At 36.0% G+C, this 25,188-nt stretch overlaps 2 protein-coding genes across 3 annotated transcripts in view; both read left to right on the top strand.

Annotated features, from left to right (window-relative positions):
* The first annotated feature begins 595 nt into the window (after window positions 1-595).
* Window positions 596-9,290, top strand: nsmce4a (NSE4 homolog A, SMC5-SMC6 complex component). 2 transcript variants are annotated; one of them, XM_079856134.1, is made up of 11 exons: window positions 596-709; window positions 1,288-1,527; window positions 1,627-1,707; window positions 2,182-2,312; window positions 2,422-2,564; window positions 3,680-3,779; window positions 3,876-3,966; window positions 4,052-4,146; window positions 4,232-4,280; window positions 5,088-5,173; window positions 6,949-9,290. In XM_079856134.1, exons 2-11 carry the CDS (start codon window positions 1,311-1,313, stop codon window positions 7,018-7,020), a joined length of 1,065 nt encoding a protein of 354 aa, XP_079712260.1. In that variant the 5' UTR covers window positions 596-709; window positions 1,288-1,310; the 3' UTR covers window positions 7,021-9,290. The 2 variants fall into 2 exon arrangements, with proteins under 2 accessions (XP_079712260.1, XP_079712261.1); XM_079856135.1 differs by having other exon boundaries at window positions 627-705; window positions 6,949-8,734.
* A 569-nt stretch (window positions 9,291-9,859) lies between these two features.
* The window catches only part of tacc2 (transforming, acidic coiled-coil containing protein 2), a 62,937-nt gene continuing 47,608 nt past the window's right edge, over window positions 9,860-25,188 (top strand). The window contains exons 1-5 of the mRNA XM_079856074.1: window positions 9,860-9,907; window positions 16,211-16,271; window positions 17,598-17,654; window positions 22,054-22,271; window positions 23,505-23,633. Of these exons, the coding sequence (XP_079712200.1) occupies window positions 16,239-16,271; window positions 17,598-17,654; window positions 22,054-22,271; window positions 23,505-23,633 (437 nt within the window). The 5' untranslated portion in view covers window positions 9,860-9,907; window positions 16,211-16,238. The remainder of the gene's footprint in view (window positions 9,908-16,210; window positions 16,272-17,597; window positions 17,655-22,053; window positions 22,272-23,504; window positions 23,634-25,188) is intronic.

Raw genomic sequence — 25,188 nt, 5'->3', positions numbered from 1 at the left:
ATATTTTACACATAGTATAAAAAGCCAAAAGAAGACCTAATAAATTAAATAATATAAAATACTAATATAATACGATGGTCACAAGCAGAGCCATTGGATCAAATATATGTACATGTAGATACCACATTCGACCGCTCTAGATTTAGATACGTTGGCGCGCACGCCATCTTGGAACGGTCAGTGTGTCGTCACTCACAGTAAGAATCAATGATGCCACAACATTGCGGAGCTTCTGATTGTGAAACTGACGAGATTTAAATTCCCGAAGAAATGGGATAACTTTTTACAGGTGAGAATGTGTTGGTTTGTGTATTTATATGTATTAACTCAATATCACAGGTTTTTATACTATTTATACTATTACTACTGGTAACTTTTTAATGTTATGTTAGCTGACACATTCGTTTCGTTGTATTGAGTTTATTTGAGCAGATTTATCTGATGAAGTCTATTACAGAAATAGATATGCATACGCACAGTCAAGTCAACTGTGTTTACGGCCCCGTGTTTTGACCGTTTCAATATGGCGGCCCATAGAAACCATAGAAACAGCCACTAATGAGGATTCTTGTTTGTATATCTATGCATTGGCTCTGGTCACAATAAATCGGAAATGACGCGATGACAGTAAACACACTTCCTTCTCTTCGCGCGAAGTTTTCATCGTTGATGCTAATGACAGACATGAATCCTGCAGTTTTTAAAGTTTGTAAGTTTTCATACGTGCTAATTTGCGTAAATCAGTGTTTATCGTTTCTTCTCTGGCTTCATTTTCCGATGTGTAGTTGCATTTTTAGGCCAACTGTAGTGAATCGCAAAAACCACTGTCGAGAAATATTTATGTAAAATATAATATGTATGTATATTTATGGATTGTTTTGTAAACAATCTTTTTTAAAGTCTCACTAAAATGTGTTGGTGTATCAGTAAAATACGGTTTACTCGCCATGTGATTAACTTAGCTGCATACTATGTTAATACACTGTAGTATGCTATGCTTTACTAAATTATGCTCCATATGATGCATTTATATTATATTATATTATATTATATTATATTATATTATATTATATCATATCATATATTATGTTATGCTTTTATACTTGAGTGAAACCTACTTAATTTTGTAAAACATGCCAGCATACAACTGTTATTTTGGATGTGGAAAACTGTCATTTTAAATCTATTTAATGTTTATTGTAATATAATCTTTTATCAACTTTATAGCTGTAGGAATTTTGAGTTTCTGTTTTATTAGTATTCTGACATATGTGTCTCTCTGAACAGAAAATCAAGCAGAAACATTGAAGATGTCTGATTCGAGGAGAAGGTCTAGAGGGAGTCAAGAGGAGCCGGCAGGACCGTCTAATGGAGTGGGAGGGCGGAACAGGTCAGAGAGAGCGAGTGATATGGGTGATGAAGATGATATTGTTGGCGGACCATCAGGTATTAGCGAGGAAGATGATGATCCAACACGCAGGAGAGAGATCAGGAGCAAGTACAGGGATCTGATCAATCAAGTCCAGCGTGAGTATTAATACTGTTAAAATTTGTTTCAATGATACAGTTTGATGTTTCATTTATGAAGTGCATTTGTTGAGAATTTTTGTTTTGTTTTGTTCACAGAAAATCGTGAGGACATGTTGAACCCGGCTAACAATAAACTCACTGATGTTTTAGAAGAAGCCAACAAACTTTTTGTCAATGGTATTATTTCTATACAGTGTTATTTTTTGTGTAACTGAGATACTATTATAGTTTAAAAAAAATATATTTATTATTTTTGTATTTTCAATTTAAGTTTTAGTAATTTTGTTGTGTGTTTTTTGTCATTGTATTTATTGTTTTTTTTATGTCTATATAGTTGTTTTATTTCAGTTTAAGTTTGAGTTATTTTAATACATCAAGGTAAACTAAATAAAAATGAGAAATTTGCCTTGGCAATAGCTAAAATAAAACAAGTTGAAAAAATACAAAAAAGTTTTTTTTATTTTTTACTTCATTTCAGTTAATGTTTGTTTTAATTAACAAACATGTTTTTTCATTATTCTAGGTTTAGTTAACCATCTATAATAGCCCTGTTTCCATACACTCCATATCCTGGTATCTACTAATGGAATGCACACCTTGTCTTCATGATGGTCTCCTGCTTGTTTGTTAATTGTGTGTGTCTGTTGTCAGTGAGACAGGCTCGTGAAGCAGCGCTGGATGCTCAACTCCTGGTACTAGCCACTGATCTAGGGAAGGAGAAGGCCAGCCAGCTACATGCTGAAGGCTCTGCATTTGACCCGTCTGCATTTGCAGAACATTTGGTAAGTTACTGTGAGAGGAAAGCCAGATCTTATATTTTGCAATGTGCAAAATCACTCTAGGACAAAGGATTTTTTCTTCTTGGTTGATTTTTCATATTGATCTCTCTAGTTGTCCTTCATGGGTCTGAATCGTTTGGAGGATGAAAGTGGTCAGGATGGAAACTTGGAGGGATATTTACCTCAAGGAGCCTGGCAGAAGCTTGCAAATAGAGCTGAGTCCTGCTTCAAAACAGCCCCTTCATTCCACTACATGTAAGTATAGCTGTAGTCAGGGAAGTGGCTAATTGATGAGTGATCAGGTAAGTAAGGCTAGGGTATATATTGAAAATTCACATTCACATTAAAAAATAGCTCAATATTTTTAGAGCATTTTTTTTAGCTCTTAAGTTTACCCATTTTGCCGATTCCCATCTTGCCCCATGACTTGTGAGTATGAGCGTGTCAAGATAAAAATGTTATAGTGTCTCTGTGGGCAAACTACAGTAGCAAAAATGGTGTTATAATTGGTAAGTTACATTTTTGTGAAGCAGAAACTCAATCTAAGTAAATAAGTTCACTTGCATTAAAATTAGTTTGCATCATCCCTCAGAAATGTTCATAGATGTCCCCATGTGGTATTTTATATATTTAAATGGTTGAGTAAGCAAGCATACACTACTATTTAAAAATTTGGGGTTAGCAAATTAGTTACCTTGAAAATCAGTAAGGATGCATTAAACTGATCAACAGTAACAGTGAAGACATTTAAAATTACTGTATGCAAAAGATTTCTCTTTCAAATAAATGCTATACTTTTGAACTTTATATTCATCAAAGAATCCTGAAAAAATGTATTCTGATTTCCACAAAAATAATAAACAGCACTACTGTTTTCAACATTGATACATAATAATAAATTATTGTTGAGCACCAAATCAGCATATTAGAGTGATTTCTGAAGGATCATGTGACACTGAAGACTGGAGTAATGATGCTGAAAATACAGTAATTCCATTATAGGAATGAATTGTATTAAAAATAGATTATACAAAATGGTGTTTTAAATTGTAATAATATATAATAAGTACAAATAAGTCTAGCCTTGGTGAGCATAAGAGAGACTTCTTGCAGGGTAGTAACAAAGTCATATTTAACTACATACACTAAGTAATGTTGGTGCAAATAACTAAAATGATTAAACATTTTCCATGATAAGTAGTGTATAAAATGTCTTTTTTAACTTCACACTAAACATTGGATTTTTTTATTTATTACAATGGCTATATAGTTTACAAAAACAAAACCTCTGCTGACACCTCTTCGTTTAAGTTTAAGTTTACAAGCACAATGTGCACTAACCTTTATTTATTTTTTCTTTTCATTTCAAGGTTGGGCTCATTTTTGGCAGAGCCTCCTCCACCACGGCAGAGAGTTGAAAGGCAAAGAAAACTACCCAGCAAAGAGGCTAAACGAATTATGCCCATCCAGGTGTGCTCATCATTTTAATAATGCAAACCCTGACTGTCTTTCCAAATATCCCTCAGAATCTGTCTGACTTATACTGAAAATATCTTGTTGTCACAGCTGAAAAAAATGGAAGAATCACACCAGGAGGCAACAGAGAAAGAGGTTGAAAGGATTCTTGGATGTCTGCAAAGTTACTTTGCTGATGATTGTAAGCATACTAAAATAAGTTAATGTCAGAGCTTAGCGACACAGACGATTTCAAAGCCTATAATAAATGACTATTTTCGGAACAGCTGGGGAACCCATTTCATACTATGAGTTTGTCATCGACCCCAACTCCTTCTCCCGGACTGTGGAGAACATCTTCCACACATCATTTCTCATAAGGGTGAGTCAAGACGCTACAATAGCTGTGGAAATTCAACATAGGTCCCACAATAAAATAATAAAATACATTGTTTTTTAACCCTCAGGATGGTCTGGTGAGGATGTTCTTGGATAATGATGAGCTTCCTTGTATTGGTAAGTAGGGATGGGTATTTCAAGCTGAAATAATATTCGATGATTACTTGGAATTATTTGATTATTATTCGAAAATCGCACCTCTCCCCAACATGCTCATTGGTTAAACGGCGTTCACTCAAATCCTGCTCCGACATTAAATTTCTCTGTAGTAGTACTACAGAGAGTACTATGGGAAGTTCGGATCATTTTACTGACTCTCTTGTTCTAAATGGAACGAATCAAAATAAACAAATCTTTTTTCGAGTCATTTCGTTCATTCAAGTGGCTTTAAATGTTATACTTTTAACAGCCAAATTCCCCGAACACATCCACCTACGCAATCTTGATCATATTCTGAATTAAGAAATCATTATTTAATGCAATGATTTATTTAATGCAGTCAAAAATAATTTACAGGGAACATAAACAATTACTTTCCCTTCCGAGTCTTTCGTTCATTTGTCACGTGACAGGACGGATCGTTCATGAATGACCCATCACTAGTCTGTACTGTATGTGTTGTAGCCATTAAAGAAAGTGTATTAATTTAATTTCATCCATGCTGATTATATGAAAAGTAAACAGCTTGAAATTTTGATTGACAGCTTTCAGGTTCGTTATTACCATCACCATCTGGTTACAACCACCGCATCAGCACTGAAAACATGGGGATTTATATATATTTTTTTAACAATAATCACACAACCTATTCGATATTCTATAATTAAATCAACTAGTCGAATATAAGTCAAATCCATAAGTCATTATTGTGTTTGTATTTGGTTGAATGTACTGGCAGATGATATTATTATCTGTGTGTTTTAGCTCCAGTAGAGGAAGGTGAGGTAGAGCCTGGTGGAGCTTCCATCCGACATCAGTGTGTCATCTCCATCAACCAGGAATCCTGGAGGGTGAGCACATTATGACTGCGTTTGGTGATTATTTGCAATAGTGATGCACCAAAATTATAATTTTTTTTTACCCATCCTGAAATTAAAGTTTTCATTTAGCCACAAGCTGAAACCGAAATGAAAGTTTCTTTAATATCGCATGAAACTGAAGTTTTGATTTTTCTTTTCTTCTCTATCGTGATGTATATCAAACTGAAACAGCTTCTCAAACAAGAAAAAATGTACTCGTTATGGTTTGCTGTTGCTCTGATCTCATGTGAGTGACAGGTTGTCCTGCCCTCGCTTCAGTAAAATCATTAGTTCACATCATCAGAGAAGTGCAGAGTTGCAAGAGGGAGGGGTTATTTATTTCAAGATTAAGTTATGATTAAAGATTATGATTATAAAAAAAAAAGATAAATTGTCTGATAAATACTACAATATTAAAAATAAAAATAGGAATTGTTCATTTGGATTTCAGGGTGACTTTAATAATCAATTAATTAATTAAATTTCCTTAATAATTAACTGTCAAATAAAGTTGTATGTAAACTTTTCACTATGTAAACTCAATCTTTAAATGATTTACTTGTTTCTACTCCAATTATATATATATATATATATATATATATATATATATATATATATATATATATATATATATATATATATATATAATATATAATATAAATATATATAATATAATATTTTATATATAAATATTTTTTATATATAAATATATATATATATATATATATATTTGTCGCCAAACCCCCTCATGGAAAATGAACACCCGTAGTGTTTACAACTGAAATAAGCGCTTAACAGGATCAACTAAACACTGGATTTTATGTATGTGAATTTCTTGGCTCCACTGTTGCAGTAAACTTGCACAACGATCTTGAATGAATAATTTATTAGATGCATGCCGGTTTATTATTGTAGGGACATCGACATTTTCAATCCCCTAAACATGACGCGGAACAAAACGAACTGTGATTGGTTGCGTTACACATCAGTCAAAGGTCCTCTTGGGTGGTCCTTGGCCAATGAAGGCTGCGATAGAGTCCAGACCTTCTGCTGTTTAGTTCTTAGTAATTAAAACCCACAGCTTCACTATTAGTAGGAAGAATTAATCCACACACAATCGCTTGCTATAATGCATTCATATAAATGTAATATTTACTGTTCTACTTTATCTGTATCTGATTTAGAACAACAGAAATCTGTGTGAAATATAATGACCCAAAGACAAAAGAACTGATTAAAAATAAGCTGTTATGTAGGAGTGCTGTTTCCTATGCCATAGCTGTGCACAAAGCAACCCTCGTTTGAGTCTCAGCTTGGGATTCGGGCTTATTTATTAGTTAATTACATCATCAGCGACTAGTCGACATCAACTCGACTTTAATCACATAAATGTCAACTTTAAAAAAAAATCTGAAGTGGTTCAACCCCTAGTTTGGACAAAATTTTCAGACAGGAATGTTGTTCCAGGATCAACAAAATATGTTTTTATTTTATTTTAAAGGCTCCGACTTTTTTTTGTATCAAAATGAACAAAGCACAAAGTTTATTGCAATTATTGGATGGTAGGCAAATTAAAAACCGCATGGACTAAAAGACCTCGGTTCATCAAAATGAAGATTGATTAAAATCGAGAAGTCTGAAACCGCTTCGGCTGAATATTTTCAGTTGCTGGAATTTTGGTGCATCACTAAATTCAAGCAGATATTTATTTAGCATGGTATAGGTTGTTTTTTTACGTTAAATAATCTCTCATTTGTGTCTTTCAGGAAATCATTGATGCCTTTGATATTAAGGATGCTCTGATTCCAGTTCCAGAGGTTTTGTCTCAAGAAAGCTAAGTTGGAGGATAGCTATCAACAGCTACCAAAACGTTTATAAAATAAAAACAAATACTTTTTATATTTTTAATGTTTGGAATCTCAATTTTAAGAGTTATATCTTTGGATTTTGTACAAAGTGTAATAATTGTGTTTAATACAATAAATGTAAAGTGAACTTGCAGTCAACATTACATTAGGTGGCGGATTCCATGTAAAACCAAGGAATATTTTCACTTCATGGACACATACAAGGTTCATAACTCTCCACTGTCTATAGGTTTAAATCTCTCTTCTCTTTCTCTGAATCTCAAATATTCAGAGCAGCAGATCTATTTTACGCACAGAGTTGGTGACCATCACATGGGACCATTATTTCATAAAACAAGTTTTCTTTGTAAACCATTATGCAAATATATAATCCTATTTGCAAGTCAAACTCCATTCACACAGCCATTGCATTACAGAGTGCGAGTTTGTTTACAGGACATTTCCTCGAAATCTATGATTTTTCTGAATAGATAACAGACTGTATCCTTGCAGATTAACTAAAGTTGCTTGTAATGTAGATGACAGGTTTATGTTTGGATTCCCCAATACTAATCATTAATCTTGTCACTAGTGTAGAAACTAAGATGAACCTATTCAAAATGGGCCACATCCTGACTTCCTTGTCAGTAATTACATTTAGATTACAGTTGAATTCCACCATCTAGTGGTGAAGTAACTGAATGCACTGGTTAAACCACACAAAAAATTGTTATTGAATACATTATCTAGACTGATGTCTCTAGCCCAGGATATTTGCACGGTCATATGGGAATATCTGTATTCTCTTGCACTTTGTTGTCTGTTACAGATTCATATCATATAAAATGCTTATGTAGGGCAGTGATAGAGAGCTGTCCATGTGTGCGCTAGTGTGGCCCTCCATCTGTACATAGATTGGTCCAAGCTTGGATTAACTGCCCTGTAGTTTAAACCCACTGACACCTGAAACCTTTTGGAAGGATCTGCCTGCTGTCTGAGCAACACTTATGTTCACAAGACGCTTCTCTCGGCAGCAGGGACTTTTTGGACGGTGTAGTGGTGTAAATCTGTTTTCAGGTCAGTGTTTGAAGTTGTGATATATATATTTTTTTTGGCAGGATTGTTTTTGTTGATTTCTTATAGTAATTGTTTGTGTGTGTGTTTTTCCCCCCAATGACATTTTTGATTTTTTTGTAAGCTTGGTGTGCTCTGTTTAAACGGTAGACGCTTTATATGCCTTTTTTTTTGGTGGCTCACTGGTTTAAGTTAGTCCTTGTATTTCAAAGTGGCAGAGATCCTGTCTTACTTTTAAGAAAATGGCAGCATATAAAAATAATGGAAAATTATTTATTTAGCTTTTAATTTCCATATACCAAAGTAGTTATTGTCAGATTTCCTTGAATGTTCTTACTTTTTCCTGTTGTGTAGTTTGTCTGTATTAAACACTTTATAATTGAAATGTCTGCAGTATCTTTGCCTGCTATCCATTTTTAGTTAATATAATTTAGAATAAGTTATGCATCTAAACACAAGATGTGTTTATTATTTCCTTCCATTTCAAAGTAAAGGTTGCTTTTTTGCTGAAAGCTCATTTTCCACAGGGACGCATAAACTCTGTCCAATACTGTTAATTATTTTCATGTAATGGCTGATATAAACATTCAGTAGTTAGTCTTAAAAAATAAATGTGCGAAACTAAAATCAGTAGTTTTTGTCAGTGTCAATTCAATGTTGTCATTGATTTTAGGCTTCACACACTTAAATATTCAATTTTGACCAATATTGCAATATTAAATTCATTAATATTGATAACAGATATGATTCTGATAAACTGTGCTTTTAATGAGGGTCCAGATGTGATTTTTAATGTATTTTATTTTGCCTCACATTGCAGTGTGAGGCACCCACATATATCTTTTTTTCTTGAAGTTGACATGAAATGGAAATTTACTACCAAGTTGTGACATATGTCCAAGTCTAACGGCATGTTGAACAAGACAAAAATGTTGGGTGGGACTTTTTATCCTCCAGTTGTTGATTGGATTGCGAAACTTAAGCGTTGCCTGTTGGATTTGGAGGCAAATCTGAATATAATTGACTGAACTGCATCCTGGCCTTACAAATGATGACATTTTTATACTTTAATTTTTATTTTATAAATGCTTAGAGAAATTGTTCAAAATTTGAAGAAAATAACAAGGGACAGTTATGATTTCATGCTTACTTTAATGCCAGTTAGAGAATAAATATTTTCAATTTTCTGCCACTGTCCCATTTCACTTGAGTGGCTCCATTTCCTCTGGCGAATGTCTTTGATGCTCAGTACCGTGTCATCATGCTGGCTGCTGTTGCTTTTATAAACTCGCAGATGCTCTGTTCTTTTATTTTTCTCGTTCTCATTCCCCTTTTCTGTCCTCCCCCTCCTCTCCCTGCTTGTGTGACGGTCGCTGTCGATAACAGAGGGGCTTTTTAGCCACTTGCAGAGCAGCATCTCTCAGCATCACTGCAAACCCCGACGAAGGAAGGGGAAAAAAATGTCAAGACTTTTTTTTTTTGAATCCTCAACTGTGCTATTTATATAATTGCATTATTATATAAGAGAATGAGCATGTATGTCATACTTATACCTCGGGCATTGCAGTAGATGATGCTTATTCACACACACTCCCTCACACACACATATACATGAGGGTACCCTTGCACGCTTGCACTCACTTGCTCACACCCTGCTTGCATTGCTCAGCGATGCCATTTCTTTGGAGTGGGGATGCAATCCTGGAGAGACTATTTTTGCAAGCCTTGTAGTGCTTCTGTCACCTCTCCTCAGGAGGACATGGAATACAGGATGGGAAGCTGCATCGGAGTCGCACGCAGCCAGGTAACACCGCATCTCTCAGATACTGCAGACAGAATGGCAAAACGAAACGAGAATGAGTGGGAAGACATCGCCGGCTGTTTGGTGGTTGTTAGTGCAGGAAGAAAAAGGGGATGAGGGGGAGTATTTGTGTCAGACTGGGCTGACGTCAGGGGGATATGAAAGAAAAAGCCGTGTATTTTTGGCTGTGTCTTCTCATACTGGCCTGTAGTGGTCGGAGCTCTGGAGATGAAGAGAGTGAAAGGAGACGGGAATGGAAGGGAAAAAAGAGGGGGAGGTGCAAAGAGATGCCTGACAATATCTGTACAGTGTGATCGAGGAAAGGAATGACAGATATGGATAAATGGAAGGCACTAGACACTTTGCATTTTAGGCAAGATTGCAACAAGTAAATGATGTCTTGTGCTGAAAATAGACATAGTTTGAGAGAATTAAATAAGGAACTGATTCCCATGACAACAAGCAATATTTGTGCATTCAGTATCTATTAAGTGAACGCTTAATTATACATAACTGAACAGTAAATAAGCAATGATTGTTTATAGACAATAAATGCTGTCTTTATGATTTATTAATAACTTGTTATTCAGCCTCTCTTAAGTGATGAGATGCACTACAGTCATGTTATACTTGTTTTAATAGGCATTTAGAATAGGAATATTTGGTTAGTCACTTTATTTTAATACTTGTATAATAATCTTAATCTTTTAATACTGTAATGATATCAGGGAGGAGAAGGGGTGTGTTGCGTGACTGCCAGCAATTAAAAAATGATTTATTACAGTGACCAGTAAATACTTTAATTCATGTTTTCTTTATGCTTTTAAAAGGTCAGGGTAGGCTTTGTAGTATTATGTTTCAAAAGGTGAGTGATTATTTAGTGAATAAGTGAAATGGAGTGTATGTTGTTTGTGTTTGAGAGTGTAAACGGGTGAGGTTAACAGGTTGCAGATAATGGATAATACATAAATAATGCATTTATGTATGCATTGTATGGTTTTCCAATGGGAAACAGCTGTGTGGTTGAATTTAAGTTTGAATTCAAAGGAAAGATCACAATCTAGAGAGTTAAGCAAGAACGACTGGAAATAGTAATTGAATGGAGGGTCTTGGAGAATGGCGGAAAGAGCTGAAAACACTGGTTTGGTAAGTTATATTCCTGTGCCCTATTAACATTTTTCACTAATTTACTGTACATGGCAAAAATGTGCTTTATTAAATTATATTAGTTATTTAACATCACTGGATCAATTTGACACTATACTTTTGTTTACACAAATAAAATGGCTAGTTACACCGCAAACACGTGGGAATCCAGAAGTGCGAATGCCATGACCAAAACAGTACAGTGACTTGATTAAACTATGATTAATGTATTCTGTGAGCAAAATATCTATTAATATGAAGGTTGCTGAGAAAGCAAGATAGCAATTTGAGGTGACCTGCTCATATGTAAAATTAAATGTCTTTTATTAGGCTACTGATATCACTGGACTCTTCCAGTCTTTTAATTAATATATCTGAAATGACTGTGTGCACCTTTAAGAAAGAGATGGAGGATACAGCTCAGAAAAAAGTGCTGTGTAATTGCTTTGGGGCCCTGTTGACAGGCTAAAAGGGTAAAATCCTTTCTGCTTAGTTTATGGCATTGTGTTTGTTTACAAGTGTTACCAAGGGCCATGTACCGTCCAGCTGACTCTGTCATCTCTACCCCGTCAGAAACAGTGCACCCCCCCACGGTCTCTCTGTCAACCCACTGCTTACCCCCCTCTTGCCTGCCCATACTCTGTGCAGATATAGCAACCCGATGAGCCAGTTGTCTCAAGTTTGTTTACTGTGTTGTAGCTGCAATGAACACAACCTAAAGCTCTACATTAACTCTGTGACAGTGTGGATAAATGCTTCTGCCTCTGTGAGCTGGGTGAGTGAATTTGACGTGACTGTGCTGCTATTACTTTTGAATTTAACACAATGACCATAACTAGTTCAAATGAGGTGATTTACTGAACTGACATAAATCTTTAGTATCACTTTAGATTTCCTTTCGTTCACTTTAGGTTTTGGTGCATTTTTACGCTTAGACATCATAGATCAGTGATATAGGGAAAAAAGAAATGCCCCTATAAATTAATCATATTTCTTTTGTTTTAAGGTTGTATTATGCAACATTGTGGCACATCAAATTTGGTCACACTTTATGTTAGGTGTCTTTAATACTACTATGTACTTTTCAAAAAAAAAAATCATGTTCATGTTGTATTGCAAAACACTTTTGCTGCTGTTGAAGTGGGATAAGGGTAAGGCAGGCACAGGTTTATTGGTAAGGTTAACTGGTAAGGAAAGGGTCAGTGTAATTATAGATGTAATTACATAATTAATTACAGTCGTAATAAAATGCAGGTAATTTTTAAATAAAAAAAATATAAGTACAATGTAAAAACATGCATGCGCACAATAAGTGGATTGTAGCAAATTATTAAAGGGTTAGTTCACCCCAAAATTTAAATTCTGTCAGTAATTACTCACCCTCATGTTGTTCCAACCCCGTAAGACTTTCGTTCATCTTCAGGAAAACAAATTAAGATATTTTTGATTAAATCTGAGAGCTGTCTCACTCCTTTATAGTCTGCTTGGTAATTGCATCTACCGGCCCAGAAAAGTTAGTAAAGACATCGTTAAAATAGTCCAAGTGGCTCAACCTTAAGTTTATCAAGTGACGAAAATATGTTTTGTGCGGCAAAAAAAAAAAAAAAACGACTTTATTCAACTATTCATTTTCTTCTGTGTGGGCCTCTGATGTGAGTTCATGAGAGCGCCACGACGCATGCGCGCGAACTGAAAAGAATTACGAAATCTTGAAGTCTGTATTTGTTTCGGTTTATATTATGTTGGATGACACAAACATAATCAGCGATGGAATTACCCTCCATTTACTCAAATAGCTCAGAACGACAGTGCTCAGAACACTGCCGTCATTTGTCTTCTCTCTTGTTTATCTTATTGATTGGTTGTTTCTGAAAGCCGGGCCAAATCTAAACTTGACTCTTCAGACATTATTTGCATTGAAATCATTGTATATGCCTATGTATTACATAGCACAGTTTGTTTGGAAGGGAAACTTACTCATGGCTGGATGGGAAGACTTAAATAACGAGTGACAGACAGGAACAGCATCTATTTATAACAAGTTTCGTATTCAGGTTTCCAGGATTTTGAGCAGGCACTGATCACCCAGCAGAGCCGCATGGACACACAAACACAGTCTTTATCAACTCTTCGAGATGATCTGGAACATTGTCTGACAAAAGTATTTGATATTGTATTTTACATTACATTTTAACGCTAAATCTCCAGGCTAGTTATATAATTCTATCGACTTCCTTCCAAACACTTCCCACTCTACACCTGTATTGGCGATCAAGGACCTTCAGTTAGGGTAGACAGTAGACACCATATTTAATTTGGCATAACCGAAAATGGGTTTGGTAAGGGATAGAAATACAGTCTTAAGGTCTCAAACCATGCCTAATTTCCAAGATTTGTAGAGTAATGACTCTCAGCAGGGGGAGACAGAGGGCAGCTTCTTTTGACTAGTTGATTTTGGCAGTAATCTCCAAGCCCTCTCATTCACACGCATCTACTAGCACAATCTGTCAAATGATGAGCTTACTGCACCAGATTAACCCACTAACACAGCCAATGGGTCAAAAACAGACTCTACTCAGAGCTAAAACTGTGCCACTGTGCCATGCAACATGTTGCTTAAGTTCTCTTGTGCCCATATGAAAGAACTATCTGACCTTGTTTAATATTATACATCTAGGACTAGTATTTCTGTATTTAACATCCTGCCTTCAATCTTCAGTGAATCCTCATGGAGATTAATACACAGCACTAGGGATATGGTGTTTTACAGAAGGTTTAGATAGATGGGATCCCGTCTACTGAGTTTAGAGCATGCTGTAGTTGTGGTTGTTTGAGGGGGCGACAGCTTGACTGATGGGCCCTGGAGCTTTCTGCAGAGTGCTGGCCGAGGGTCAACAGTGTGTGCGAAATGCTCCAGGAAGCTGATTTATGTTTATAATGAGCTTGTGGTGTTCTTAAAAGAGATTCTGGCCAGAGCTCTGTTAGACCCATCTAGAAGAGCTTTTTTTTATGGGCTAAAAGACGCACTCCTCCACTCACTCTCACTAACCTTCACACAGTGAGCAACTTCTCAAGCCAGATGTGCAATGGGCCTGAAAATATCACTCGCTTAATGTGGCACGGTGAAAAACGGACAGTTTGAAATTATTTATGGATATTAATCGAACATACCATTTTTTTTGATAATGAACTTTAGATCAAGGATGCTATTAAAACGTCATTCTTATAATTGCAAGTTGGCAGACAAGTAAGGATCATAAAAACTACACACATTTTTTAATGAATGGACTTAAAGGAGAACTCTCACATTTTTTTTGTAAATTTGGAGTGCTGTCAGTACAGAGAACAACGACAAAAATCGGTGTTGCCTACACCGTGTTATCCTCTTTTAAAAATTTGCACCCTGTTGACTTAAATGGGGCAAGTTTTAAACCTGCTTTTAGCCTCTTAACATCCTTGATGTGTCATTACAAGTGCTGCAGCCAATGTGAGTGATTCCTTCAGAGTGAACACGGGTGAATCTGACTGCAGTAGATGTGAAAGATATTAATAAAAATGAAGTTAATTCGGCCAGCGCACATACCTGTATTTATTTCCTGTTTTCGGTCGAAGTCCATAGTAGTCGATTGTCGAGTTCACGCGCGTGATCATAGGTAGCTAAGCAACAGTGGAGAACTCGACAATCAACTACTGTGGACTTCGATCGAAAACAGGAAATAAATACAGGTATGTGCGCTGGCTGAATTATTATTATTTTTATTCATATCTTTCACATCTACTGCAGTCAGATTCACCGTGTTCACTCTGAAGGAATCACTCACATTTTCTGTGCACTTGTAATGACACATCAAGGATGTTAAGAGGCTAAAAGCAGGTTTAAAACTTGCCCCATTTAAGTCAACAGGGTGCAAATTTTAAAAAGAGGATAACACGGTGTAGGCAACACCGATTTTTGTCGTTGTTCTCTGTACTGACAGCACTCCAAATTTACAAAAAAAATGAGCTCAATGTTAAAACTGACCGGAGTTCTCCTTTAATGGTCAAAGAAAAAGTGCGTTCAAATTATTGTGATAATGTTAATTTTTCTTATTTCACCCGGAAAATTGTTGTGATTATATATGTACACTACAATCCAAATGTTTGGGGTCAGTGCAATTTTTGAGAGAAGTCTCTCATGCTCTCCATGTCTGCATTTATTTGATCAAAAATACAGTAAAAACCGTGATATTGGGAAATACTGTTACAATTTAAAAGAACTGTAAAGCGGAATTTTCAGCAGCCATTACTACTAGACCTTTAATATTGTTTGTGGAAACCATGACACAATTTTCCCTATAGGATTTTTTGATGAATAGAACTTTTTTTTTTAAACAGCATTTATTTGAAATATAAATCTTTACTTTCACTTTTTAACAATTTAATGCATCCTTGCTGAATTAAAGTATTAATTTTACTGATGCCAAACTTTTGAACAGTAGTGTGTATTCAACATATAACATATTGCCCACCCAGCATAATCATATTTAAAAATGTTCTCTTTTATCCCACACAGTCTATTGATTTTAAATGATCATTATTTAGAATATGACACTATGGCACCAGCAAAAAGAACTTTACTGTGAACCGGCCCCAGTGCAGTTTGAATGATAAATATAGTACGATGTGTATAATACTCCTCTGATGGCTATACTGTCCCTCTTTTTTGAGAGTCAGATTGTCACAGTTTCTTCTGGGTTTCTGTTTTCGGATTATTTGGTTTCAATCTGGTTTATCTTTTCTCTGTTCTGGATTTTCACATTTGAAGATTCAAAACATGCACTTGAAATCTGAACTTCTGTGAAGAGTTTGGATTTTCTAACAGGTTGTTTGATTCATTCACGCCTTTACGTAATAGTTATTGTACAAATTATTGTATAAATGTTGCCTGAAAGCCATGACTATATTAATATTCTTAAGTTTTTCTACTGGACAGCATCTCTGCACTTTGTTCTGCTTTCATCAGAGCCTCTTAATCTCAACACATGACACATACTTGCACACATATTTCACTCCCTGATCGCTCAAAGCTCAGTGTTTCACTGGATGTCTGATGAGGAAATAGTGTTTGTAATTCCTTGACAGTGTCTGCTTTCTTCACATTGGTCTCGGTCTGATGTGAAGGGGTCCCCTGCCAACCCCAGTCAACAAGATGGGCAATGAGAACAGCACTTCAGAGCTTCCGGTAAGAGGGTTTCTGTTTGGGACATACCTGGCTGAGCACCGCAGTGTTATTCGTCTCTTCTGAAATGCTTCCCAGGCTTGAACTACAATGCTTTGTGTGCCTTGAATGAAACTACACTTGCTGTTTAGAGCTGTTATGACTTTTTTGGTGACATCTGTTTGCATTCCCACACAACTGACATACTGCCTGTGACAAGCTGTGCTGGAGATAACAGCACATATATAGACAGAGAGAGTGCTGTGGTAAAAATAATGTGCTGCTGTTTTCATTGTGTTGTCAAACATTCTGACTGCATTTAGTTTTGAAGGAGTGCAGATGGTCAGTGTAGCCTACTCATTCTGTGTGGGATTTTTTCCCCAGTATTAACTACTATGCTGTTTCCATCACTAAAAGTAGAGACGCTACTAGCCTACATAATTAAAATCTTTCGCACATATCTTTTGCTGCTGATGTGATATTAACTCTTTCCCGGCCATTGACAGAAATTTCCGGCTTTCCGTGTTTTCACTGTTACACGGTAAAAGATTCTCTAGGCTAATTCTGAAAGAGAATCTCCTGAGCAAAACACAGGCGACAAAAACATCGATAGCATGTAAAATAACGCGACCATCAACATTAAACAGCATCAAAACTGCTTAATAATGTTACTGAATGAAATGTCGACCCAGGACTGTTGGGGGGTGTTGATGGACTCCATCTACTCCATCTATGTTTGATCACCGTTCTGAATCCGATCTGGATGTAGTGTAGGCTAGTATTTGACAAAAACATGATTTTCTCACTATGTTGCTTTTTTTAAATGAAACTTCACACATTTAAGTGTTGATAAAAAGGGAATGAAGCTAGAATAAAAAAAAAAATGTTTTTAAAGGAGAGGGTCTATTCTTTCTTTTTGATATATTGCATATTCAGATATTCATAAACCTTTGCGAAAGTGATAAAAAAAAAATGCTGGCGGGGAAAGAGGTAAATTAATTTATGAATTCGGACATGTGGTTTGATCTTCAATGGACCCTGAAAGGAATATTTGGCCGATGTTATGCTTCATTGAAAGGCTACTCAACTTGGAATTCAGGGTTTATCTTAATAGGATCAACCTATTTGGCTCTGTGCTTTTTCATGGATGACTACAACCAGTTTGGTAGGTTTCCAGAACGAACGTTAATTAGGCTACTCTCGGTAAACTTCCAACAAAAACAGCACCGTAGATTGCCTGAGGTATATGGTGACTCAATCTGCCATGCATTTCTCCCAAGACTGTTCCTATATCTCCAGAACTTGCATCCATCTCTCCTTTTGCATTACACCTATTTGTCTCTGCCACAGGAGGGCGCTCCAGACAACGTGGTGCTATTTCCTCCAGAAGAAACACAGTCTGCCATGGTAAATGAGGTGCTGGAGGGGTTCAGCATGTGTGTGTGAAGTTGCACTGGAAGTGTGCATGGTATTTCTACGTTAACTACGTTCTACTTGGTTCATAAACAGCCCAGGATAAAAAAAAAGATTTAGTGAGAACATATAGGAGCAGTTAACATGTGGATTTAGTTTAATATTTTGCTTAACCCATTTAAATCAGCTTAATTGTCTCTCAGCATAGCCAAGCTGGTTTTCAGCTTGTCTAGCTGGTGTTTAGTTGGATGGCCAACTTGTCTCCCATAGATGACCAGCTGAATAGTGCCCTAAAACAATTATAAAACCAGACAAACCTTGGATGTCAGCAAACCTGTTTTTTTTTCTTAAGTAGAGAAATGAGGTTTGCTTTGCAAAAAAATGTACTTTTTAATAAGTTTTTAATTAGTCTTTTTCACTTGTTAAGAATCTAAAATAATTTTTTGTTTAAAAATAAACAAGTTTTACTACGAAATATACATTCTCTGAAAACAAGTCCTGATATCTCAAGTCCCAGTACTCACTGTAACATTGTAAAACTATCTGTCACTTTCACTATCACTTTTTGCAGAGTAAAATGCCACACAAAAAAAAGAAGCCACTAAAGAAGCAGGGGTTTAAATATTAATTTTTCTAGTTATGCAAAGCTCTAAAATATTTTATCAGGTAAAATTGTGAGTAAAGAATATTACAAAAAAATGTGTATGCAGTAAATCACGAACAACTGGAAAGGTCATGGGGCCTTTGAATATTGTTGTGGACAAAGGGGGGCCTTGCTGTCAAAAAGGTTGAGAACCGATATGATTTTCTGTTTAAAATCATAGAGTTTAAGTGTAAATATATGTTTCTAGTTCACAAAAGCCTCAAAAGTTAGTCTATATCATGTTCCCCCCCATGCTAGCTACTTTGAGACTGATCTTTGGCTCATTTCCCAGTGTACACCTGCAGCGTGTGCATCAGAGTGCAGTCCTCACTCAGTCCCCCAGCAGGAAGTGACAGAACAGCAGCAGAGCACACATCAGAAGCAAGAGAGAGAGAGAGGGAGGGAGGGATCAGAGGGCAGAAGCGTCATGCTGAACGAGTTACCCGGAGAAGGGGGAGGGATCACTACTCAAGTTGCTCTGTGAGTGTCCTAGACTAGTCTGAGATTTCCTAGTACTGCTTCTCAGGAGGAACAGTCTGTCTCACCCTTTCAGGGACTAGCAGAGTTCTCTTCTGAAGGTCATGGATCTGTAGCAGGAGAGGTGAAGGGAGCTGAGTCAGGAGTCTGTGGATGAGACAGGAACATAGGCAGCATGTGTTGCAGCATGTTTATGTCTTTACCCGGCTGAACCAAAACACGCGCGCACACACACGCACGTCTCTGCTCGCGCTCCCTGGGACCGCACCGTTCTCGTGCAAGTGTGTGTTCCTCCTTACCTAGAGAAGGTGAGTTTGGCAGTTATTTAGTTTCTGCTTTAGTGGCTTATTTAGTGGCATTTTACACTGAACCTATATTCTCAAGCATTTCTATAATCTGTCAAATCCTTAAAACAAGATAGTTTTACAATGTTGCAGTGAGTGCTGCATGAGATGTCACTTGTTTTCAGAGAATGTATTTTTTCTAATACAAGTGTATTTCGTAGTAAAACGTTATTTATTTTTTTTAAGATGTTAACATATTTAAAAAGTGAAAAAAATACTAATTTAAAGCTCATTATTAAAGTCATTTTTTTTGCAGTGTAGGCCTAATAGTTGTATTGCTTCTGTATTGATTTGGATTGTTACATGTGTTAGCTGAGTAGTAATGTGTGCTTCCTGAAGAGGTATAATATTTTGGTTTATTTTATATATTATTTCAAAACTGGACTGCATTTCATATAATTTATGGGTAGTGTGCTTATCCCACAACTATGTAGAGGTCAGGCTGTTGTGTTGGGCTTATATGATTGCCATGACAACCAGTAGCCCTGCACAGCCAGGACGCATGTTAACAGCAGGGATTTACTGTAGTGGAGGACAATGTGGGCTGTTAAAGAGGCAGGGCAAAAGAGACCATATGGGGTCCACTTTTCAGGACCACTCATGCTGTAGGTCAAAGGACAATGATAGACTGGCTCTTTTTTTAAAGGTTGCCTATTTCATATCTGGGGGAGAGATGCCCACATACATCTTTAACTTTGTAAGCACACAGATAAATGTAACTCATCGAGAGTGACTTATTTACTGTGTGCTCTCAATTTAGTTTTTTTATGGTTAGATACAAGTTAACAGCGTATACAGGAAACAGGAAGCTGTGGAACTTCAAACCAACCATGAGAAACAAGATCATTAACAGATTAAGTGCTGTATTATTCTATTAAAGTCAAGTGGAGGTGTGAATGAATGTGGCTTTATGCAGCATGAACAAAACCTCAATGATTCAATGAAGTAAAGTCATTATTTTATAGTATTATGTATTTGGCTCAAGATTTAACTTGTTATATAATATATAAAGTATTATAGCTCAACAAAATGTGTTCTAAAAGTTAATTTGTATGATTCAATATCTAATTTAAAACTGGAAAAAAAAGTTTTAGGATTTTGTTATTTACAATTTCTGTGAACTTTTCAGTTTAACTTTTCACTCAAATTGTTGATAATGTAATTTATTACAATAAATAAATAAATCAGAATAAAATAAACAGTGATACTATTAGTGGTCCCAGACTTCTGTTCCCCAATTGCATAAATAAAAATGTAGCTTGATTTGTTAATTAAAAATGACATCATAATGCCTTGTTTTGTTGTCTGAGGGAGTGTAAACAGATTCTCAACTTGATGACAGGGATTTTGGAATAGTCTAGCACTGGGTCCACACAGGGGGCTGAGGGAGACTGATTTAGGTATACAATGATACAGTACAGTGATTGTTCACCGGTGTGTGAAGTGCATCCTGTTCTTCAGAGATTTTGCTGTTTTCTGTTGAAAACCCAGCCATCTGTCACTACAAAATCTTACTGATATTTGAAACCCTTGTGTTTATTCCAGGTTTGGCAAACAAATTAAAATTCTGAATAAGCTAATGGAAACCGAACACTTGAGTTTGTCTGGACTTCTGGGAGTTTCATTTGATACTCTGACCTGATTCAAATTGAGTGGTGTTTGTGCTCACAAAGGCCTGGGAATGTAGATCAATGTATGAATTCACTCATGTCTTAAAGCTCAGAGAGAGTATAACACGTAACCTACAGCAGAGGTGGGAATGCATGCGTATATTGAGTGTGCTGATAAAAACAATGGGTAATGGGTGTGGGGCTTCTGTGTAATGCATCTCTAATGTGACCTGTGTTCCAGAGAGCATGCAACATGATCTTCTTTTGCTGCACAAAGACTTGTCTGTGAATCATACTGTCGATCAATGAGTGAAATGAGTGTGTGTCTGTGTTTTGAAGGAATAAGATTCTCTTTTACTCTAAATAAGAGTTTTTACTATGCAAAGGAGATACTGAAAATTAAATAAATATCTCTAATTTTCATGCCACTAACATCATATCCTAACATAAGGATTTTAGTTGAATATTGTTTTTAGAATGTAAAACCTGTGCCACTTAAATATGCGGATGATCCGCTATTTCGACCCCTAACGGGAACAGCCAAACGTCAGAGAAGGAGATTTCTTTGAACGTATAAAGGGAAGTATTTTAAGTAACCACATCATTTAGTAATAGAAGTAATTTCTTAAATAAGTATGATTTCTTTTTTGTAGTTCAATTGTCTTGCAGTATGAAAAATGCATTCTAAATTTAAAAACTATATGTAAATAAATTCTGCATATAGAAATTCTACATTTAGTTATTTATTTATTGGCCTGGCCTGGCCCTTTACAAAATGCCTCAGAATGCATTTAATCTTGTAGGTCAGTTGAATGAAGCCATCTTTTTTCATTTGGAAATCACAATCGCTTATTTTGCCTCATTTGGAAAGAAACAGTAAGCGAATGATTTCTGTGGAAGTTCACTACGAACCTTGAATTTCCTTTTTAGTTTACAAGCATATGTTGTGTATGAGCACGTCTGAACTGAGGGCAAATGATCATGTCTGAACTTGCTGATATGTTGGATTCCTTGAAAACAACATGCTTATTTTTTAAGATTTGTCTAAAAGTACAGATGGGACACTGATAAATGATCAAGGTTTGTAGTCTAATCGCCTCAGCGTTTTATTGACATGGTGGGTGTGTTTTCTTTTTATGTTAAAAGTCAAGCCCTGTACATGTAAAGAAACATAATCTCGGGTTGAACGACTATCTTGTTCTCTAAGTGGCAAGTAGGCCATGTTAAGTGTGTGCAGCTGGTCTGAGTGATTTACGGATCTGAGATTAAAAACAGATTGCGCCAGTCAGTGCTCTAACTACTTTTATTGCGATTCTCAGGCCGCAGTACACACCGACAAGGTGAGCCCACTGAAGGAAAAGTCTGTCCACACTGATTCAGTCACCGGGGAACCACCGGTGCCTGCTGACGAAGAAGAAAAGCCACAAAGACAGGAAGAGGAGGATAAAGAGGAGCTAGAGTTTCCCCATGATCTGCTGCCCAGCATAGACCTTGACCTCAGCACTGAGTTCAATCTCACCTGGGGAGCCTCACTTGGGTAAGTCTCAACTCATTTACTAAAGATAATTTTGTCGAGGAGTAGACCTGTCATCAGACAATTATCAAGGGGCAAGTTTCAACAGGATGGCTGATTCTGTTGAAAAGTTGTTCACACATCTGATGCAAATTTTTATGCCTTTCAGTTATGTTTTGCATACACATGTCTGGTAAACAAAAAACTTATTTTTCTTGTTTTGTGTGCTTTTTTGTACTCTAGATACAAAGATAAAGAGATTAAAGAAGTGATTATTGTTAATGTGTCTGGTGTAATTAAAGGGATAATTCATCCAAAAATTGTTTACTCACCCTCATATCGTTCTAAATTTGAATGACTTTAAAGGGAAGCTATTTTGAAAAATGTCACATGCAGGAATGAAATGACATTAGGGTGAGTAAATGATGACAGAATTTTCATTAAATTGTGAGCTCACCTGGGAATTGAGGATGCAAAGAATAACGCAAGTTCATATCTGTCTTGAAACTGGAAGCCAGAGATTAGATCGGACTCTTGACACTCAAACATTTTTACAATCTTACTCTTTCACAATAAGAGCAAAACAAAACACTGTACTTATTCTATAAATATCCTTTCTCATACTCACTTGGCTGTGTGAATTCTAATAATCTCTGACTCATTCCTATGGAAAACTTGACTGAATGGATAATTGGCAGGCCTACAAAAGAGCCGCAAACCTCACCAGCTGTTAAGGTTGTACAGCCAAGGCACACTCCAGTGACTTTTATTTTACATGATTTTATGGATGTAATGCTAATGAAAATGAAAGGCTTGTTTGCAGACATCATTATTTTACATGAATTACATTATTTATACATATATTTTCTATTCAATATTATTTAGTAGTATGACTAAATATTATTTAGTAGTATTACTAGAATAGTATTACTAGTATGTAGTGTATTAGTGGGATTTTAACAACAGTTCATATTGATTAATCTCTTTCTACAGTACTTAAATATTTATTTTATGACCTGAATCACTTTAAAGATCTGTAGTCAATTCTAAGACTAAAATGGCAAAAATTGGAAACGTTATGAATTTCAAGCAAATGCATCACACAGTCTGTTCGTATAATGTTTGTAATTTGATAAAACCTGGCTTCTTTTGATTTCTTTTAAAACTCTATTAGTCATTTATTCTTTTAAATAATGAGCCCAGTGTTATTAGGCTCATATATTAAAGAGCATTTTTTATCTGTGTATGTCTGTATAGTTGTGAGCAGGTGGGCTTGGGTGAGATGAAGAATGAGACTGTGGCACTGGGTGGCACTGCCAACCCTCTGCTGGCAGGCCTAGAGCACTACATGGAGGCCAGTCCACCAGTAGTGGGCCTCATGAAGAGGTAACAGAGTAATAATGAAAATGGAGACAGAGAGATACTAGTCTACTATGGCATAATAGATGGACATTTTTAATTGGGCCAACGTTTATTCGTGTTTTAATTTATGTAATAGATTTTGGTGAGATCTCTTTTGCTCCATTTTGTGTTCTGGCTGTGGCAATTGATATGTGCTGTGTAAATGGAGTTTCCTCCCAGTAAGCACAAAACTTTATATTTCATTGCATTTTAGTCAATTTAGTTAGTTATTGTTTTAAAAATGTTTGACAAACAGCATAAAGACATTAAAAAAATGGCATAATGAAAACATGACATGTATTTTGTATTTGTATTAAAAAAAGATCAATACCCAAACATCGACTTTGAGAAAAGAAAAGGAATATATTCCTTATTTAGGTTTATCAAATATCTATATTTGCAATCAGCACATTTGAATGAAAAAGGCTTAAACATTTTTTTTTGTTTATAAAATGCATATTTATGAGCAAAATACAACCAGAAATAGCTTACTTTTTAAGGGTAAACACATTTAAAATGTAAGCGTCAAAAACAGGTCAGATGTGGTAATGGCAATAAAATGTAAAATGTTTCTGAATCTTTGTGAAAATATGTATTTTTTTAAATTAATAAACATTTTATTTACACTTACATATTTAAGTATTTTGTAAAAAAAAAAACATTATCAACCTTTTCACAACTTAAAAAAACCTTTACACCAACATAGCTGTGCTTACTGGGTTGGTGGTCTGTTGAATATGTTTGGCTTTACAGCTGGTTGAGCTGGTTTGCTGTGAACTAAACTAGTGTTGTTTTTGGTTGATTTTTGATTGGCTAGCTGAAATGACACTTTAACACGCTTGCATGGTGAAAATGTATGGTTTACCACGCTAGATCAATGTACGGCGTGAGAGATGTCCTCCTTAACCGGAAGCCATGTTTGAGTGTGGTGTGTGTATATTTGCGGCCGTTTCGTGTGTGTGTTCATTTTATTTCCTGTTGAGAGAATTATCAACACATTAACAAATCTGGTTGCTGTTGCATACACAGATGGGATCTCCATTCATACTTGACATGTTTCAAGGGTATACTTAGTTTCTCTTTTATGTTTAGATTTTTATTAATATTGTTTTCTGCATCATGTTTTTATGCTGAAAGGGCTATTAGGTGAAGGACAGAGGATTGTGGGTATTGAAATGCTGCCTGACAGTGCAGTAGGGAGTGGCTGCAGTTCGGTAATTCATGCAGACATGCAGTATGCCAAACTGCCTCAGGATTTTAGCATATACAAGCATAAATGCCGTAACTTAAACTGCAGTACAGCTGTCTGACTTTCCAGTTATGCCAGAGAAGAGTTAGAAACTTTTTTTTTGCTGGCCTCCTCTGAATGGGAGTGTCAGCTTCCAGTCATAATCATTTACTGAAAAAAGAAAAAGGCTGTGTGGTTGAGCCTGTTGTCATCAGCAAGCCAAGCTGGCTGATCACATGACCACTCTGTGGTCCAATAGAAAAACACATGAGGATCTGCTCCCTCATTTGTTTCCATTTGAGGTGAAGGTGA

Source organism: Squalius cephalus (genome assembly GCF_949319135.1).
Source record: "Squalius cephalus genome assembly, chromosome: 21".
Taxonomy (NCBI): domain Eukaryota; kingdom Metazoa; phylum Chordata; class Actinopteri; order Cypriniformes; family Leuciscidae; genus Squalius; species Squalius cephalus.
Note: the sequence above shows the minus strand (reverse complement) of the source record. Positions and strands in the feature narration are given on the sequence as shown.